This window comes from Myotis myotis, unplaced genomic scaffold (genome assembly GCF_014108235.1).
Source record: "Myotis myotis isolate mMyoMyo1 unplaced genomic scaffold, mMyoMyo1.p scaffold_m19_p_7, whole genome shotgun sequence".
In the NCBI taxonomy this organism is placed as follows: domain Eukaryota; kingdom Metazoa; phylum Chordata; class Mammalia; order Chiroptera; family Vespertilionidae; genus Myotis; species Myotis myotis.
This window is the reverse complement of record NW_023416379.1, coordinates 28,370,542-28,391,514: the sequence shown is the minus strand read 5'-3', so window position 1 is coordinate 28,391,514 and position 20,973 is coordinate 28,370,542. Positions and strand designations below refer to the sequence as shown.

Below are 20,973 nucleotides of genomic sequence, written 5' to 3'. Positions count from 1 at the left end.
CCCGGTGCACAAAATTCGTGCATGGGAGAATGGGGGGGCGTCCCTCAGCCCGGCCTGCACCCTCTCCAGTTGGGGGATGTCCAACTGCTGGGGGGATCGGGCCTAAACCAGCAGTCAGTCGCACATCCCTCTCACAATCCGGGACCACTGGCTCCTAACTGCTTGCCTGCCTGCCTGCCTGCACGCCCCTAACCGCCTCTGCCTGCCGTCCTGATGCCCCTAACTGCTCCCCTGCCTGCCTGACTAGCCCCTAACTGCTCTCCCCTGTGGGCCTGATCGCCCCCTAACTGCTCTCCCCTGCCGGTCTGATTGCCCCCAACTGCCCTCCCCTGCCAGCCTGATTGCCCCTGCCTCTGCCTCAGCCCCCACCACTGCCTCTGTCTGGAAGGACGTTCAGAAGATGTCTGGTCTAATTAGCATATTACCCTTTTATTAGTATAGATTACATGTTTAATGTAGATAATTTTAAATAAGTAAAAATCTACCTACTACTCTGAGATATGCATTTTATTAAGTAACCCTATAGATGTATTTATACCTTATATGCACTACAATAGTTTTCTCCTATATTAGAGAACTCCAACATTTATATATTCTGGGAAGGAACAAACCCCTGCTGTTTAAAAGCACTGAAGAGTGACCAAAATCTGGTAGAAACTAGGATGATGATGGACCTTGGAAGAAGAAATCTCACCAGGTAAGAACTACTTTTTTGTGGCTTTTCACCTGAGGGTACTAAACAGTCTGTACAAAGGGAAGTACTGCAGAAAAGTGAGCCTTAAAATGTGTATATGAACCCCAACTAATTGTCTGTTTGGCACTGAACTATGCATGTACACTGGGAGAAGACTCTAGTGGGCCTTGAAGAAAGCAACAGCCTTAAAGATGAAAGAAAGACAGGCAGTGTTTGAGTTCAGGCAAGTTAACTGCTTGTTATAAACAAAAATCAAGACTTCACAGAGGAAGATAACAGAATGCAGAGGAACTATAAAATTGTTTATTTATCAACAATAAAAGTAACACAAATATGGGGTGAGAAAAATGTGACCAAAGTCATGAGAAAGTCTACAGAAAAAGAACCCCAGAACAACCCATATATTGAAATTAACACATTGTTTGTGGGTAGTTTTTATCGCGTGCTAACAGGTGGCGCGGGCCATTTTTGCTAATTTTTTGCGCAAATGGCAATGTTCAGTAAAATTACAATAACTTTAGTTTACGTATTTATACGTTACCCGCATTCTACCGCTAGTCTATAAAATACGTGTCCCGCGCTCTACTACCAGTCAACGTAAAACATATAAATACGTTTCCCGCATACAATGTGTTAACAGAAAATGACTTAACACCAGGTACTTTATCGGAGAACAATATAGTCATAATGAATTAAAGAGGAAAAACTCACTGGAGAAAAAAAAAAATATAAGAGGGAATAGAAACAGATGGGACTAACAAAAAACAAATGGCAAAAGTACTAGCTTAAATCTAGCTAAGCAATAATATATTAAATGCAAATGTACTAAACACTATTTTAAAGATTGATGCTGTCAGACTGAAAAAAAACAACACCTATATGCTTTAAGACTCATATATGTTTAAAAGAGGAGGATGAAAATAAGATATACTATGTAAATACCAAGCAGACAGAAGCTGAAGTGCTACTTTCAATAATAGACAATATAAAAATCATGACAAGGAATATTAACAAAGATAAAACAGGATATTTCATAATGATAAAAAGGTTAGGCAATTAACCAAAGAAACAATTATAAAGGTGTATGTGCTTAATAAAGTTTCAAATAAACAAAAACAGAATTAGTAAATACTATATTAAATACTATATATTTTACAAAACTTTTTAGACATTAGAAGAGTTTGGTTCTAATCTCTCACTGTCCCAAATTTATGATTTTATATCCAATTTTCATGAATTTTTGGACCTGATGGGAGAAACAATTATATGGTCCCTTTAGAAAACTTTAGATACTACTAAAAAATTATGATTCTACTAAATCACTTTACATAGAGTAAATACATACCATTATCATCTTCAATTCCAACAGGCCCTGCTTGAGGAGTCTCTCCATTCTTTAAACAATTATGGATATATGTTGCCTTCCACCTTGCATACTTTCTGTGTCTCACATTCTAAAAAGAAAAATATTTTTATCGATATTAGATTGCAGTAAAAAAGTCAAGCAAAAATATACATTTATGATAACTTATAACATATTATTGAGGTAAAACCCATTTTTGAATTATACAGCTCTGAAAGAGTCCAGCACCCTCTCAGTCTTACCACTGGGTTCTACCAACTTTCTAGGGCTCAACAGGCTTAATAAAAAGCTATCTTCCTCAAAACACATGTCTAATGGTTCTGAATTTCAGAAAAGGTCTGCAATGGAAATATGTGAGTATCCTTTGAGCAAAACTTGCAACTTATATGCACAGGGGAGAAATAGGCTAGACGGAATTATAAAATCCTATATAATAAAAGCCTAATATGCTAAGTGTCCAATCTTCCGTTTAATCAATCAGAGCGTAATATGCTAATGATATGCTAAGGCCACTCAACTGCTCCCTAAAATGTGCACTGACCACCAGGGGGCAGATGCTCCAACTGGTAGGTTAGGTTGCTGTGGGGTCCGGCCAATCGGGACTGAGCGAGATGGGTCATACATGCCCTAGAGCCCTCAGACTGGCCAACCTCCTGCGTCTCTCCCTGGCCCTGATTGTGCATCGGTGGGGTCCCTCGGCCTGTCCTGCGCCCTCTCGCAATCCAGGACCCCTCGGGAGATGTTGGAGAGCCAGTTTCAGCCCAATCCCATGGGAGAAGCACCGCTCAGGCAGAAGCCAGGCTCATGGCTGGCGAGTGCAGCGGCAGTGGTGGGCCTCTCCCGCCACCGCGGCAGCACTAAGAATGTCTGACTGCCAGCCATCAGTTGGACAGGGCGCAGACCAGGCTGAGGTACCACTCCCTGAGTGCACGAATTTCATGCACCGGGCTTCTAGTTAAATATAAAAAATAACAATAACTTGAACTATTTTCACTAGAGGAAAAAATAAATCTGTACAAATCTAAAAAAACTAACATGATGTACTGGTTAAAGCAAGCAAACACTAAGACAGATAGCCAGGCAAACTTCACTTTTAACCTGTAGCATACTATTTACCAGCTCTGAGTCTCATTTATTTCAATTCCCAAAAGGAGAAAATAGTAAGTCATGGGATTGTTGTGAGAACTGAGAATATTAGTGAAGAACCTGCTAGTTGCCGCTTCTTTCCTGACTTTAAAATTTATGCTATATACCATAAAATAAGAAAAAAATTGTTTTAAAAAATATGAGAGTAAAATCTGTCAGAATTTTGAATGGACTAGTGATTTTTCAGTTCATATAGTTAATGGACCTTTATGATACTCCTGGACCAGTGGTACTAGTATCAATTGGGAGCTTGTTAGAAATTAGAATCTTCAAGCCTGCATCAAAATCTATATTGTAACAAGATCCCCAGAGGATCTGTATGTACATTAGTTTCTGTATGTACATTAGTTTGAGAGAACAGTTTCATTATGTTGAAAACAGCTGTACTTTGCCTTTTGTAAAGATCCACCAAGTCACCAATGAGTACAAATATTGCATATAGTCTAGATATTTAATTGAGTATTTTATGTGAGATTCTCTAGATGCTACAGATTAGTATACAGAAACCGAAAGAGTAACCCACCAAATTACTGAATTTGTGGCATATTTAATTTCCCTTTCCTTATCAAAATATACTCTTATATACTCCATTATAAAAAAGGTCCTATAGCCCAGCCTGTGGTTCAGCTGTTGAGCATTGACCCAGCAATCAAGAGGTCCCAGGTTTGATTCTTGGTCCAGACACATGGTGGGGGTTGTGTGCTTGATCCCCAGTAGGATGCGTGCAGGAGGCAGCCAATCAATGATTCTCTCTCATCATTGATGTTTCTATCTCTCTGTCTCTCTTCCTTCCTCTCTGAAATCAATAAAAATCTATTTTAAAAAAATTCTACTTCTGTACTTTTTTTTGCTCAGTAAAACAAGAGGTCATAATAGTTTTGCCCTGGCCAGTTTGCTCAGTGGCTAGAGCATCGGCCTGTGGACTCAAGGGTCCCAGGTTTGATTCCGCTCAAGGGCATGTACCCAGGTTGCGGGCACATCCCCTAGTGGAGGGTGTGCAGGAGGCAGCTGATTGATGTTCTCTCTCATCGATGTTTCTAACTCTCTATCCCTCTCCCTTCCTCTCTGTAAAAAACCAATAAAAAAAAAAAGTCATAATATTTTTATCATTTCAACTCAACCATTAATATCATCACGAGGAATTTGGCTTTCATAATAATTAAGGTTCAACTTCATTTAGTAGTTTCCCTGACTCAGTCCTTTCTACAAGAATCCTGGCTCCTTCTACAGATGGCATTTAGAACCCAAAATCAGACACTGGGGGTACTCATTTCTACTGATGCATCACTGCTTCCAGGACCTTTCAGTATAGGGACACAGGAACTTTGTCTCATGTACATGTATACACAAACCTATTATATATGCTGTATACACATAAATGCATGCATATATTGTATATACACACATTTGTAGTATACATATATACCATCTGCATACATATATAGATTTTTATCTATTTATCTAATACATTTAAAAGCATAATATGGACATTTCCAGTTCCAATCCAACACAATACAATGTAGTATTCTCCCATCCCGTATTTTAAGTTCTTTGTCCAGAAGTGAGAAACCTGGCTCCCTTAATACACTTACTCATTTGCTTAATCCTATACACAGTGGTTCTCCACCTTCCTAATGCCATGACCCTTTAATACAGTTCCCCATGTTGTGGTGACCCCCAACCATACAATTATTTTCGTTGCTACTTCATAACTGTAATTTTGCTACTGTTATGAATTGTAATGTAAATATCTGATATGCCATATGTGTTTTCTGATGGTCGCGACCCACAGGTTGAGAGCCGCTGATATACCGAGTAAGCAGTTTTAGAATTGATAACCTAATACCATCAAGGAAAACCAAACCTACAAACAAGAGTTCAATATTTAACTATTATTTTCGGGTAAAACTGACATACCTTGAGATAAATAAATCTTAATGTATATAATTTGATGGGCTTTGAAAGACAGATATGCCTGTGTAAAACATACTATCAAATTATAACATTTCTAGTTCCCCATAATGATAATATTCCTTCATATCCCTTTCCAGAACAAATTTCCCTTGCCCCATCCCCTCCAACAAACATCCTAATTTTTTCACTAGAATTTGTCATTATATGTAGGGAATCATCCAATTTGCACTGAGTTTTCTTTTACTCAGCATAAAATCCACAATCCACAAGATTCATTCATGTTGAAGGGTAGATCACTAGTCCCTTTTAATATTCTAGTAATAGTACAATTTATCAATTCCTTTGTTGGTGGACAACTGGGTTATTTCTAGCTTTGGGCTATTATGAATAAAGTTCCTATGAGCACTCTTGAACAAGTCTTTTTCTAGACACATGTTTCCATTTCTCTTAAATAAACACCAAGGAGGAATTACTGGATAAAAAGGTAGATGTGTTTAACTTAATAAAAATCTGCCAAATCTTTTCCCAAAGTGGTTATAATGTCTAACATTTTCACCAAGCAATGTATGAAAGCTCTTGTTTTTCCACATTCTAGCCAATATTTGATGTGGCTCATCTATTCATTTTAGTTAATTTTACTGTTTTTAAACTATTCTACTGATGGGGGGGGGCATTAAATCTCTAAGTATGACTATGAATTTATGTATACTTTTATTTCTATCAATTTTTGTGTCATATAGTTTACAACTGTTATTTTGGTACACAGACACCTTTAACTGTAATATCTTCTTGATGAATTGAACCCTTTATTACAAAATATCCCATTTTACCTCTAGTAACACATATTAAAGTTCCTTTTGTCTAATACTAATATAGCCACTTGGAATTTTATTTCCTCAGCATTTGCATTAAATATTTTCCCTTCTTTTACTTATAAAACATCTGTCTCTCAGTATTTAGAGTGTCTCTTGTAAACAACATTAAGTTTGAGCTTGTTTTTTAAAAAATCTAGTCTAAAAATCTCTACCTTATAGTATTAGTCCATTTACATTTATGGTACTTACTGATACAGCTGTATTTAGGCCTCAAATCTGCTATTTGTTTTATATTAGTTTCATCTGTTTTTGTTTCTCTCTCCACTCCTTCCTTCTTTTGGCATAATTATAATATTTCTTATTTAAACAGGTATATGTCTTTATAAAAATAAAAAATATAGCTTTTTATATATTTATGTACATAACATGTACAATGTACTTCCTTTCTCCCTATAAATCCAAGTTACCATCCGGTATTATTTTCCTTCAGACTGAAAAACTTCCTTTCTGCTGGTTAGTAACTTAGCTCTATAGTGCAGATTTGATAGCAATGAATTAATCTGCCTGAAATGTCTTTTATTTTACCTTGATTTTTTTGAAGGATACCTTTCCTCAAAGAATTCTGAGTTGAAAGGGATTTTTGGTTTGTTTTTCTTTCAGTACTTTAATTGTGTCAATTTCATTCTCTTCTGCCCAACACTTCTTAAAAAAAAAAAAATGAGAAGTCAACCATCCTTCAAAGCATTTTTACCTTGTGCAGAATTTTTACCTTGTGCAGAATGTGTTCTTTCCCAAGACTGCTCTTTTCAAGGTCTGCTCTCATTACTGAACTTCACTGCTATGACTATGACATCCTCAGATATGGTTTTCTGTACATTAGCCTTACTTGGCATTCACTGAGCTTCTTGGATCCATAACTTTTTCACATAATTTAGAAAATCTATGGTCACTATTTCTTCAAAATCTTTTTTTCTACATTTTACTTCTACTCTCTTTAATGGGACTCCAAATATAGCTAGTAGCAATACATAATGGCCATCTATTTCTAAATACATTAATCTTAAGCAAATATATGATTGAGCAGTTTTGAATAATTTCCATTAAAATTTTAATGTATTTGCTGATGTCCTCTCTAAATGTAGTACACTAGACCAGTGGTCGGCAAGCCGCGGCTCACAAACCACATGCGGCTCTTTGGCCCCTTGAGTGTGGATCTTCCACAAAATACCGACTTCTGTGCATGGGCCACGAAGTTTCAATCGCACTGTACGTACGCGCCCGCACGTGGTATTTTGTGGAAGATCCACACTAAAGGGGCCAAAGAGCCGCATGTGGCTTGCAAGCCGCGGTTTGCCGACCACGGCACTAGACCATTATCCATGAACTAATAAGAGCAAGAACTAATGTTTTTTAAGCATTTACTATTGCTAGGTACTTTGCTAAAGGCTGTACGTGTATTTTCTCATTTTATCCCCAGGACAACTTAATGAAGTATTACAATTTTCTTCATCTTATAGATGTGGGAACAGACTTAACGTAAGTCAAATAACTGATTGATTCAGTTATGAAGTGGCATGTGGAATTTGAAATCAATGGCTATAGTATTCTCAACCACATTGTACGAATACTGTATGCAAAAATACTCCATTCACAATTAACTGAATATTAAGTGCAGGTATGTGTACAGAACACACACTTTTGTAATTAGATAAAGCTTTCCCACTCAACCATGGTTTTCTAGGTTAGCAGTGAGATGTTGCTTAATTCAGAAACTTCCAATGCAAATGGATACCTGAAACAGACTACCTCCAGATGGCGACATAAGTACATAATTGCTCCACTTGTGCCCGAGCCCTGTTTTTCCAGAAGCAAGAGTCCCAGATTGGGATAAATCAGGATTCACTGTGGTCTTCCATAGAGGGATCTAAATCAGTGCTAAAAAGATGTGGTCCCAGAACTGGTGCTGGTCTGAAAACTGCTTACCAGTTTGGACAAAATAGTACACAAACTGAGTATTTAGAAACTTAACGCAAATTAGGCTTGTATTTCACATGTCTTTTTTAAGTTTCATTTTTCTAGTGTTTCAATTATTACTTGTATTTTACATAATCAGTCTGCAACAGACTGCAAACTAAGAAAAAAAATATAGCTGGACTTTTATCACCAAGTCTGAGATCACTGTTCTGGGCTACAGCATCTGGAGACAAGGTACTCACATTTTTCTGACCCTTACTTCTCTCACTATAATTCAGAGTTGCGAAAGAACAAACAAAATATATCTGAGGCGTCTAAGTACAGAGCCTGGAAAGTGGTAGAAGTGGATCTCGACCCGTATTTTCTCATTAATAGATCACACATCACAGAAACAAGTTAGCTTGTTTCTCTTTCCAAGTTAGAACACAAGGTCTGTGAGGGCAGAAAAACACACCATATTCATTTGATTCCTTAAAATTAGCAGAAACTCAAGAGATAGGAGCAGTGCTATTAACTTTTAGAAGTGATTTTCATATTCTTCTTAAATTAGCAGAAAACCTAAACCAAAGACTATAAAGAAAAAAAGGTAAAATATCTGTTCCTTAGACATTGCTAGAAGCGAAATCTATAATAAAAGAGTAATATGCAAATTGACCAAACAGCAGAACGACCATCTGGACGACCACGCAATGACAAACACTGGCGCCAGGCCAGCCAAGGCGGGTGTGATGTGATTGGTTGGGGGGCCCCGCCATCGCCCCACAGAGGGAGGCCCAGGCCACTCTCTGTGGAGCAATCGATGGGGGAGCTCCGTGATCGATTGCCCCAACGAGGGAGGCCCAGGCCACCGGCTGGCCGGGCAATCGATCGGGGGTTGGGGACTGAACGATCACCCCAAAGAGGGAGACCTCTGTGCGGCAATCGATCACAGAGCCCCAGCTGGGTGGGTGGTGCCTCCCTCTGCTGGGCGATTGATTGAGGAGCCCCATGATCGATTGCCCAAAGAGGGAGGCCCAGGCCACCGGCCAGTGATGCTGTGGCAGGTGTGCGGGGCCAGCCATTGATTGCCATGCAGAGGGAGGCACAGGCCAGCCAAGTGATCGAACTCCAGTCTGTTGCCTGCAGTGGGAGGCGACCAGTAGTGGGGGAGGGGAGGGCAGCGCTGCACAGATGGCATGCAGTGGCAGCAGCGGGAGCTGGGCCAGCTGCTGGCAGCTGGGGGAAGGAAACCCCTGATAGGCCCTGATCAGTGGCCAGGCCTAGGGACTCTACCTGAGGGGTCCCAGATTGTGAGAGGGTGCAGACCAGGCTGAGGGACACTCCACCCCCAACCCATGCACGAATTTTGTGCACCGGGCCTCTAGTAAATGTATAATACAAAAGAAAGCCTCTCAATAATGTTGATCATAAATAGAGTAATCAAGAGGATATAGTAGGAAAATAGTATGTTTTGAACATTTCTTGCTTTAAAATATAAAATTAACGTATATTCTTGTGACTCTACTTAAAACTGGGACACTAAATCCAAGGAAGCTATAGGAATGTGAGAATTTTGCATTACAAAAGTTTAACTAAATACTAAGATGGAATTATGTTGGGTATAGTTAAAAGAGTTCAATACATAGACCTAAAACAGAGGTAGAGAGTTGAAAATCAGAACAGTAGCAGACAAAATACACATATATAAACAGCTGAAGACTAAAGAAAATACAGACTTTGCTTAGTTCTGTGTAACCATGAGTAATGACCTGAAATTAAAAGGGAAAAAAATCAGGAAGTAGACCAAAATGCTGTAATTGAGACATATTACATTTCAGAAGAGTTATGAAAGAAGTTCTATGTAAACAGGTCTGAACATTATTTCCAACTACAGGTAAAAAAATAAAAAGCTAACTATAAGAACTTTTGAAAAATTAACTAATTAGCACTGTATTTACTGTGTGTGAATTGCACTTAATGCAAAAGAAGAGTAGAACAGAATAAGACAAAGTTCCCTTTTCAAGAACTTGCAGTATAACTTATTCCAAAATATAATATATAAAACCCAAGTCAATACATTTATAGTGTAATGTCCATATAGTTAAGACTCTAAAGGTGGAAGAGTTACGAAAACGGAGTAATTCATATAAGGTCTACTAGAACAATGGAGCTAAGAGTAAAGGCAATGCAATTCAAGCAGGCTAAAATCACAAAGTCCCCAGCGGTAAAAGCTGGGAGGTTAGTAAGCAGGCTGGCCTGACAAACATGAAATGGGATTGGTAAGAAAGTACCACAAGTAAGATAAACCTGCACAATGCCTGAAAATGAAAAGTCCCTATGGGTTCTTCAGTAAAACAATCACAGTGAAGACTAGATTGCATGAAAAAAGAATGAAAAATAGTATAAACTCTATTTTTTTAAAAAGAAAAGTAAAAATAATTTATTTAGAAGACTAAAAATATTTATGTACAAATGTCATACACAGAAGGCCTTAGGTGTTTAGCTTGCTCACTCCGACACTATTGCTATGCTACCTTTTCTTCTCCTTCTCCCTACTAGAATTTGTTCTGACCTGGTTGATGACTTACTTTTCTAATCTGAGGTCCATTATTCTCTTTTGTCTGCCTGGTACTCTCCATAACCGTACTGAATTATCTAAAGCTTTCCATAGTTTCATTGATTTTCTAGTATTGTGCCACATACTAGTACAACAGAGGGGGAAAGAAATCCAGGTCAGGAATAGGAAACGGAAGTACAAAGGGAGTTAAACAGAGTGGACACACTGGGCCTTCAGAATATAAAATGTGCCACCCATTGAGAAGCATTTCAGGTTTCCACACTCCAGGTTTCAGTTTCCCCTTATACTACTCTGTCTCATGAAAACTGGACAGCAGTGGCTCTCAATGGGCACTGTCCCATACGTTAACAGGGGTCCTCAAACTTTTTAAACAGGGGGCCAGTTCACTGTCCCTCAGACCACTGGAGGGCCGGACTACAGTTTAAAAAAAAACTATGAATGAATTCCTATGCACACTGCACATATCTTATTTTGAAGTAAAAAAACAAAACGGGAACAAATACAATATTTGTATTTGCATGTGGCCCGCAGGCCGTAGTTTGAGGACCCTTGCATTAGAAGGTGTTATCTGAATGACTGGGGAATGCTGTGTAGGCAAGGGCCAGGAATGCTTGGTGTTTTGAAATAAAAGGAACAATCCCATAATAAACTGTCTCTTGTTCAGCACAACTTTGAAATGTCCTGCATAACTCTGCCAATGCAAAAACTCAGCTTATAATCATCAAGTCTAGAACCTGATTTTATTTTACATACAAACATAAAAATATTTTTGCACAGTTTTGATATATTGTTTTATAAAAATGCAAATATCTCATAGATTATACTTTATTTTGTTTGGAACTTTACTATCTGCTCATCACTTCGAAAAAATCATATCACAGAAAGCAATGTTCTTCTTAGATATCAAATCACCAGTATAAGAAGCCTTTATCAGTCTCATTATGGCTTTCCTTTTTTTTTTTTCACCCTATCTCTTTCTAGATTAATATCTCCCTCTTAGAAGACAAATTTTCTTGTGACAGTAAAACAACAGTAAATCCACAGCAATGTTTGTCACTTAGCCTCAATTTACTCATGTATAAAATGAATATGCACTCTATTTATCTCTGTGATTATGAGAAACTAATAAATATGAAGTACTTTGTAAAACATCATGTTCTATATGTATGTTACAATAGAAACAAGTCATAAACAATATTTCTGAGTAGAAATGAAATAGGAAAAAACCTTAAAAAGTTTCTGCCTCTATGTTTACCAAATAACAGTGAAGAAACTTAACAGCATACAGGATTAGTAGTATTTAAATCCTTAATAAAATCAAACTCAAAACCTGTGCTGCCCAATACTAAATTTAAAGAACTTCCTACAAAAATATATTAAAAATAATTTTATCTTTTGTTTATACTTTAAAAATGTGTAGTAAATTAAAATTAAAAATTTTCTTACATTACATTTCTTATGAACATGCTGCTCTAAGTAAACATTGTCATAATAAAACTGGTAAACAGCAACAATACTGACATTTAGCTATTAAGACAATAAAAACTATATACTCACTTCATCAGTAAGTTCTCCAAACACAGTTATGACATCTATTAAAAGACTTGCTGTATAGAAGGACTTGATCATGTTTCTGGAAGAGAAAAGAGAACTGGTCTAGTTTAAAGGAAAAACATAATGATGTAGAATTAGTTATGTAGCTATAAAAAAAAATTCCAATGTTTATAAAAGCATTCTGAAATTATTTTAAATAAAATCAGATTTTAGGAACACATTGGAACTCCTCTTATAAAGTTATCCGGAGAAAGTAACAACACTAATACTACACGTAAATATGATACAGTAAGGTTTTATAGTATACACTTGATCTTGAATAATGTAATTACAGTACTATCTAAAAGCATATCAAGCCATGTGCATTTTTTTGCATTTAAATATTATTATTATAATAATGACAAACCATTTGAATTAGTGGAATGGGCGTTTTTAAAATCAGCATCATTGAACCAGACTGTTTTATGTCTAAAATCAACTCTTACATTTTCAGCACTGTTAAAGAACTAGAGTATATTTCCTGAGAAAATAAATCTGCCCTGGGTGTTCTTCTTTTAGTCATTTCTCTAAAAAGACAGGATTGCATCTGATACTCAAAATCATTCTAGATTCTACAAGTAATTTTTAAATATTTAAATCATTAATCAGGAAATCAGAAAGTGTTTAATGCAAAATTGGATAATTCTGGTTTAGAGTAACTAAACTTACCATTTTTATTTTCCTCTTTCTTTACTTACTTGTGAAATCGTGCAGCCCGATCTTCATTATCTGCATACAAAAACATTTTCAAAGCATAATTCTCCAAATGGGCACAACCAACTATTTCTTGAGTAACAGCTTCATTATCACCCAACTGTTTCTTAAGCTAAAAGAAAATCAAATGCAAAGCTTATGATTTTGGACTTACAGAAATGTATACTTAAGTACAAATTATCCTAACAATCATTTTAAATGAATGATTTATATGCATTTCAGTAAAAGATGTATCAATGAAACCCTGCAAAGAAAAATCACACTGTCTTAGCCTAAGGTATTTAAAACACAATCCAATGTTCACAAAATTCTGATTATACATACGATAACCTGAAAGTATCACTTATCTCTAAAAATCAAAATAACCAAGAATAGAAAGATAACACATCCAATTAGCTACTTTAAAGCATCAAATATTTCAAAATAATATATTATCCAATGTACAATCAGGTATCCTAAAATGAAATTAAAATTTATTTCCTAATCATATGTTAAAATTTTAATTTATTCCCATTTCAATTTCTTATCAAATAAAAAAAATACTAAAAAGGATCACTATATCCTAAAATGGTATCTTTCAGAGCCCATGTATAAAAAGGGAGGTCTTATCCTAAGTAAGGTATAGATGAAAAACTTGGAATTGGATTATAAGTTTTTTAAATTTAGAAAAGCAGAAACCTCAAATCAATACAATTTAAAAATGTGTAAATTTCCAGTCAGTATATCCCTTTCCTAAGCATATAATAATTTAAAGTATTTAAAAATCAAACTAAATTCCTACATTATACTCAGACAGTCACACTGAAATAAATGACCTTCTGGAATATTATATCTTAGCACCATACTACTGTTTTAAAACTACTTTTATCAAAGACATTATAAAATAAAAAATTATATTTAAAAAAGGCTTCAGGATTTTCCATAAAATCAATGAAGTAAATACTCTCAACAAAATAATTTAATGTCAGAGGGATTTAAATGTTGAAATTTAAGGACATTTTTAGCTATGATTATCCTAAACAAAAATAGAAAAAGCCTGAATGTAATACTAATTACTATATCCAAACTGTGACATCATTTAATTCTATATTAATTCTAGAGGCAGATTTAACTCTAGAAAAAAGTTTAAAATACCCAGCAGCAAAAATATACTAAAAGTTTTCAAAATGTGATATAAATGTTTTATTAGGTAGATGTGTTCTCACCATGGAATAAACTCACTCTACTTGTTATTTAATTTAGATACTAATAAATCCTGATGAGTCACTTTATAAATGTGATTTTACACTTTGCTTATTATAAAGACTGAGTTTTGTGTTATCCAAAAGCTATTATTTTACCTACTAGAGGCCCGGCGTACGAAATCATGTGCGGGTATGGTCCCTAGGCCTAGCCTGCGATCGGGGTCATCTTCCCCAGCTGCTGGCAGCTGGCCCCGCCCTCCACCGCCACCCACCCGGGTTCCCAGTATACTACTGGGCAATGGGAGCCTGATGGCCAGTGGGGAGGGACCAATAGGTCGGCCAGTCCTGTCTGCTCGCTGGCCCGACCACCGCCGCAGGTCGGCCTGTGTGTGGGGAAACCAGTGGGGCGGGGGCCTTGGCCTGGTGCCACCCGCATCCCCCGCCACCCACCCCGGTTTCCCGTTTGCCATCCGGTGATAGGAGCCTGCTGGCTGAGGAGAGGTGGTCAGTGCACCGCATACTACTGGTCGAGCGGTTGTTCTGGCTTTTATTATATAAGATTATTGTTATACTGAGAAATTAATAGGGGTATATTCTACATAAAATGTCTGCTAAAGATGAATTTCACAAATATATCACTATGTGTAAGACACATTCTCCTTCCTGCCATATAACCTCATCCTCCAAAAAATACTATAATTTTTCCTGCACTTATAGAAGCAGTGTTAGAAGTGCAAGGCCAATAGAGGCAATAGAATGCCACTGCTGCCTATGTTTTCATCAGCTATAATGACACTGCTGATTACTGCCAAGGGAAAAAACTACACAAATGAAATAAAATAGCATTTTAAACATTAACCAGAAAATAAATTCTGTTTAACTCACAGTTTCTAACTGATCCATCAGCTTTGATAAAAATTTACGACATTCAGGAGTTTTACTATCAATCTTCATTCCAGTTTGCATCGCATATAAACGACCTAAAAAAAAGGAAAATAATTTAAATAATTTAATTTTTAACATCTTTTGTTGACTGAATTTTTAAAATGTTTCATCGAATAAATCATTTAACATTTAAGTAAACTTAGAAATAAAACTCCGATTTACTAGGAATCTTAATTACAAATATAAAGAACACAAAATATTATTCTAACAAATTGTTAGCAAGTAAGGCATTCTCTTTTGGCATGTTAACAAAAAAAAAAAAAAAAAAAAAGACTAGGTTCTAAACCAGGGGTGGGCAAACTTTTTTGACTCGAGGGCCACAATGGGTTCTTAAACTGGACCGGAGGGCCAGAACAAAAGCATGGATGGAGTGTTTGTGTGAACTAATATAAATTCAAAGTAAACATCATTACATAAAAGGGTCGGTCTTTTTTTTTTTTTTTTAGTTTTATTCATTTCAAACGGGCCGGGCCGTAGTTTGCCCACGGCTGTTCTAAACTGTCAAAGGGACCTATAATTTAATTGGTTAGTTGGGGTACTCAGAAAAATAACCCATATGTAGAAAACCATGTGCCAAGTATCAGATAAGTGATGTTGATAAAATATACAATATGGGCTGGAATGATGGGAAATGTGATTTAAGTTGAGGCTAATGAAAAGAACTGTCTTAACTATTTTTATGTACACATATAAAAATATACTCTCTCTAAAAGAATTAATGAAAACATTAGAGATAAAGCTAAAGCTAACAACCTCTCTAATAGCTTTTCCAATGGTAAGAGCTGTGAATAGGTTAGTGGCAATTGTTATCACTGGTGTGTACATATATCATCTGTAATTTACTCTTACATTCAACAATATGTTTTGGAGGTCTATGTTCATTCTATAGTGCTCCACAGTATGGACACATCATTTTAACTAAAGCACATTTAGGTTGTTCTCAGATTTTAATTATTATAAATCATGTTGCCCTATCATACCTTTTTTGTGCATACATTCAAGTTCCCTGAGGTAAATATCAAGAAGTGGGATTCCTGGGTCATAGCATGTGTACCTTTTTCACTTTGAAAGCTACTCTTAACTGTCCTCCAAAACAGGTTACTACACTAACATGCAGTTATACCTGCAATATATAAAAGCATTCATTTCCCTCAAACTCATACAAAACTGTTATTACTAAACTTCCTGTCAATCTGAATTGAAAGTGGTATCTCACTGTTTGGTTTTGCATTTTCCTGACTACTAAATAGGGGTTAGATATTTACTGGATAGTCCTATATCCTCCTTTATGAATTAGGACTATCTATCTATCTATCTATCTACTATCATCTATCTAAAAGGCTAAACTTAGAAATAAAATATGCAAAGTGTCCCCTTGGGAGTTCGACCGGGAGTTCGATCGCTCGCTATGACGAGCGCTGACCACCGGGGGGGGGGGGGGGGGGCGGAACAAAGGAAGGTCCCAGCCAGCAGCCGGAAGGCCCTGATTGGCCCTGATCGGCCCTGATTGCCTGCCAGGCCTAGGAATCCTAGTTTCATGCACCGGGCCTCCAGTGTATCAAAATAAAAGAAAAAACTTCCACTAAATTTTCTATTGGGTTATTTGCTTTTTAACAAATTGGCTTCTGGCTGTTCTTTATAGAGTATGAAATAGGAACATAATGTCTTTTTTCCCCCAAATGGAATCTTGTGAACACTATCCTCATTCCCTGTTTTACTTTGCTCTTCGGCGTGTAATCATCTTCTATTTATTTATCCTGTGTCTACTATTCCAACTAGAATTTAAACATGATGACCGCAATTTTAATCTATTTGGTTTGCTGGTGTATCCCTGGCATCCAGGCTAGTACTTGGCCTTCAATAAACATTTTCTGAATAGATAAGAGAATAGCTCATTTTGCCCCACTGATTTAAATGCCATTTTTATCATTCATTATCATATATTAAGTTTCCAATTCTGTATACTGTCCATCTTGCTTCCCTAGCCTAGTGGGTCTATCACTGCTTTATTTACTAGTTTATAACATGGCTTAGTACTCTGAGGATTTTCAGTTCAATTATGTCTACCTGAGCATACCATCTTTAAAATATGTATTAATATACACACACTACTGTATATATTCTGTGTGTTTTAAATTTAAAAACTTTATCGGAAGGAACTACATTTTCATGCTTAGGTTTAGAGTTTAAGGTTTAATTTATTATTATATTTATTTCCACAAATCAAATTTAAGGGTTTTATCCATCTAGGGATTAACAAGAGGGGAATAAAAATTGAGTTCCATAAGTACTGTACAGATATATACTGCCACACAGTGAAAAAACATGGTGTTTCATTTTCACTGCACAGGATCCAGCACTGGATGTCACTTGGACACAAAAACAGACATATGCTACTTTAAAATGCAGAAAAGCATGTTTTCGTTTAAGTATCCATTGCTTTAATCACAAATGTGACCAAGTTTTCTTTCTTTTCTCCTTCTTTTAACTAGTCATGTTTCTTTAGTATGTTGTCTTGGTCCTTTTCCCCTTATACCTATTAGGTTTTAAAAATCAATTCCCCCATTCCACCAGGCTTTTTAAAGCATGGTTGAATGCCCTCCCCTTTTTAAACCAATCATATTTCTTTTAAGTTCTATGCCTGTTTTAGTCAGCTTTTTTCCTTAAAATGAACTGAACTACCCAAGATTTCTTTTTAAGCTGTTAGGTATTTTCTTCCAGCATTTTTGTTGCATTTATTTTATTTTATTTTATTTTTTTAATGCATCATGAGCACTTTAGATAAACATATAGGCTGCAAATACTATGTGGTCTTTCAATTGTTGCATGTTGTTTTAAAACACAGAGGCTTCAAATACTTATGTATTCAAAGCTATTATTGTTTTCCCCTATCAGTTGTAAGCTTGGAAAGTTCTTTTATTTGCAAGGACTTGATATTCAGTTGTACAATATTTCTAGTTGTTTTTATGGTTTAATATTTCAAATATAACTTTTTAATTTGCATTTCCCAAGTTACTGGCACTTAAGATCTGTGTTCCTTCTTTAATATAGGTAATTTAACTTCTTATGTTTCCTGCCTATTTGATTTTGCTGGGAATCTCAGATCAAATGTCATCCTATGTAATAAAAGGGTAATATGCAAATTGACCCTAACGGTGGAACTACTGGGAACATCTGGTCGCTACGATGTGCACCGCGACAGAGCTAAGGATGTCCAACTAATAGCTTGGGAGAAGGCCTAAGCCATTAGTCGGATATCCCCCGAGGGCTCCTGGGCTGCCAGAGGGATGTCTGACTGCCAGCTTAAGCCGTCAGTTGGACATCCCCCGAGGGGTCCCGGACTGTGAGAGGGCACAGGCTAGGCTGAAGGACCCCCCCACCCCCAGTGCACGAATTTTCGTGCACCAGGCCTCTAGTCTCCTTATATGATATCTATAATTGATATAAATTTTTCTTCCCCAAATTTAATCTTACTATGTCTTACTGTATTACCAAAATTTTCTAAGAAATTTTTAAGTGTTATTACTCTTTATTTTTAAGTGGAAGGCTTTTTTTTAGTTAAGAATAGAAATTGTTAAAATATAAATTGAGGCATATTAAAAAAATTAACTCATCTGGATAGGTGACCAAAACGTTAAGAAACACATTTCACTGCATTCTCACTTCTCTCAAGTATAAATGGTATTTTCTTGCCCCAACCTAATCCATACCCTTCCCCAAGACCCCATTTCTTCTACTGTATCCCTTGGAACTGCTTCATAATCATCTCCTCGGATTCCTTCTCTCTTTTTGTTTTAACTAAAACCTGAATGTCACTTGAAGAAATCATTTGCAGTCCTCTCCAGAATTTTTAATTCTCTTACATTCCTCCTATGTCAGGATTGGCAGGTATGACCGGTTTTCTCCTTGTACCCCCCTGCTATGTACGTTCCAGTATTTTCTCAATGTCTTCTAAACATGCTGGTCTAGGGCTCGTGCTACCTTCCTCCACTTGATCTTATTATGCTTGTAATCACCTATGGACCTCCTTGTTTTTCCACCATAACCCCTATTCACAAAGATAATACTTGTGGTAGAGACTGCAAACTGCCTTTTCACATCTATTCTTCCCATCTTCCTTACTAACAAGACCCCTACATTATTAGGGAGTTGTAATGTACCCAGCCAAAATAGTACATTTCCCAGGATTCCTCAAAGCAAACTATGGCCATATAACTAAGACTAATATCATTCAACCAGAAATTGTTAGGAGAGACTTCATTAAAGTCACCTTTAAACAGAAAATGATAGCAGGGGAAAGATCTGACTGACCCTCTCCCTATTCTCTTCTCTACTGCCTGGAATAAAAATGGGATGACTGAAACTCCAGGGACGTCTTGGACACAAGCAACCTTGGAAATGGTAACCACATACTGGTTTTAGATTTGAAATTGAATGTGATTCCCTAATGACTTCATGGAATTTGCACTGGCACTGGGTACTGCCAATACCAAACTTTCTTTTAAATGAGGAAGTAAATTGTATTTTACTTAGTCATTTTTTTTTTTTTTTGGGGGGGGGGGGTCCTGTGATTAGAAAGCAAATCTAATTCTAATGCTTACCCAGTACCATGTTCTCAATTCTTACTGACCCTGATCTCCAGTAATTCTATCTACTCTCCCTTACATGCCAGCCATTCCATTATTAATTTACCATCACAAACTTCCAAAATCAGTAGATCAAACACTCACTATAAACACAATATCCCTTTTTCCAACATTCAACTATGCCTCTTACAACAGGCTTCCAGTTCACTGGTATCTCCCTACTTCTTCATGATAGTCTTCTCATCTTCAATGTCCTTCTACAACCAGCTTTGATTTTACAGTATATTTTTCTAGAACATTACTATCCTATCTCCTCCTATCCCTGAATCATTTTTCACATCCCTCTGGTAAAAGCACGCTCATATATAAAGCCATCTATTTTTTCCCTCTATATCTACATGCAAACCGCAGAGACCACTGGCATATTAGCATCATTATAAAGATCATAATTATCAAATAAGTTTAATACCCGCCTTCCCAATCTCCCAAATGACTATCTCAAAGAATTTGAATATCATTAAAAACAACATGACCCAAAAGACACAGAAAATTTGAGAGATTATTTGTTATCTATATACAATATTGACCAACATGGTAGAACATGATAACATTAGTTCTGTACTCACATGAAATACAATACTGACAGTTTCATTTCCCAGGTCTTTCTCCTTATTTTCTAACCACAGTAGTGAACACTATGTGAATCCTACCATCCAGAGTGTAGTTAGCCACTTGGTAGACCAACCTTGGGGATAAATGGCTATCAAGCACAGGTAATGGCCCAGATCATATGAAATGAGGTTGATTCCTAGGTTCACCTTGGGTTTAGTGGCAGTCATCTCAGGACTTAACCATTAAGCAGACATGCAGAAAATTAATCCAGCATTTTCTTGCTACCTTGTACAAGAAATGTATTCCTATGTAAAAAGCACAATTTTCAGTTTCAGATTTATTACTCTTCATTTCTACTGTTGCTTACAATAAAAATGGTGGAGTCAGTCTATCTGTCTATCTCCTTTGAGGCAAAAATCAAATAATTCCCATTTTGCTATCATCAAAACCATGATCCCCCCAGCTCTTGTCCTTTAAAGGTTAACCTCAGTACAGATGGCTGATTCCTGAAATACACTGTAATGACAACATAGTTACTGGTTTTTCCAAATGCAATTTTTTCTTGGTTTACATGCATATTTAGTCTTTGCAATTACAAGAACATTATTATACAGTAACACTTTTAAATGAAGAAATGGATCACCTCAGAATTGGAAAGATTTAGGACAAAAATTGGGCTGCCTTTACATTTTTAAATATCTTATGTGGTTTACAAGTCTTAAGTACAGAAAATGTATCATAAGACGCATTCTGTAAATGTAATAAAAGCGAAAAGAACTTAAAATCTACTTATGAAAATTAATAAAGATCTTTTTGCCATAGGGATGGAAAAAAGAATCACATTCATATAGAACTCTATTCAAGACAAGTAACTCA

General features: G+C 36.5%; 1 protein-coding gene across 4 annotated transcripts in view; it reads right to left on the bottom strand.

The window, feature by feature from the left end:
• The window catches only part of VTA1 (vesicle trafficking 1), a 45,458-nt gene that overhangs the window by 14,467 nt on the left and 10,018 nt on the right, over positions 1–20,973 (bottom strand). Inside the window, exons 1-6 of one of the 4 annotated variants that reach the window (XM_036316851.1) lie at positions 20,304–20,387; positions 14,840–14,934; positions 12,755–12,882; positions 12,021–12,096; positions 9,622–9,654; positions 2,040–2,148 (exon numbers count right to left, since the gene is read on the bottom strand). In XM_036316851.1, coding sequence (XP_036172744.1) covers positions 2,040–2,148; positions 9,622–9,654; positions 12,021–12,096; positions 12,755–12,882; positions 14,840–14,920 — 427 coding nt within the window. In that variant the 5' untranslated portion in view covers positions 14,921–14,934; positions 20,304–20,387. Of the gene's footprint in view, positions 1–2,039; positions 2,149–9,621; positions 9,655–12,020; positions 12,097–12,754; positions 12,883–14,839; positions 14,935–20,230; positions 20,388–20,973 lie in introns of those variants that run through there. The other 3 variants (XM_036316849.1, XM_036316848.1, XM_036316850.1) reach the window with 3 other exon arrangements.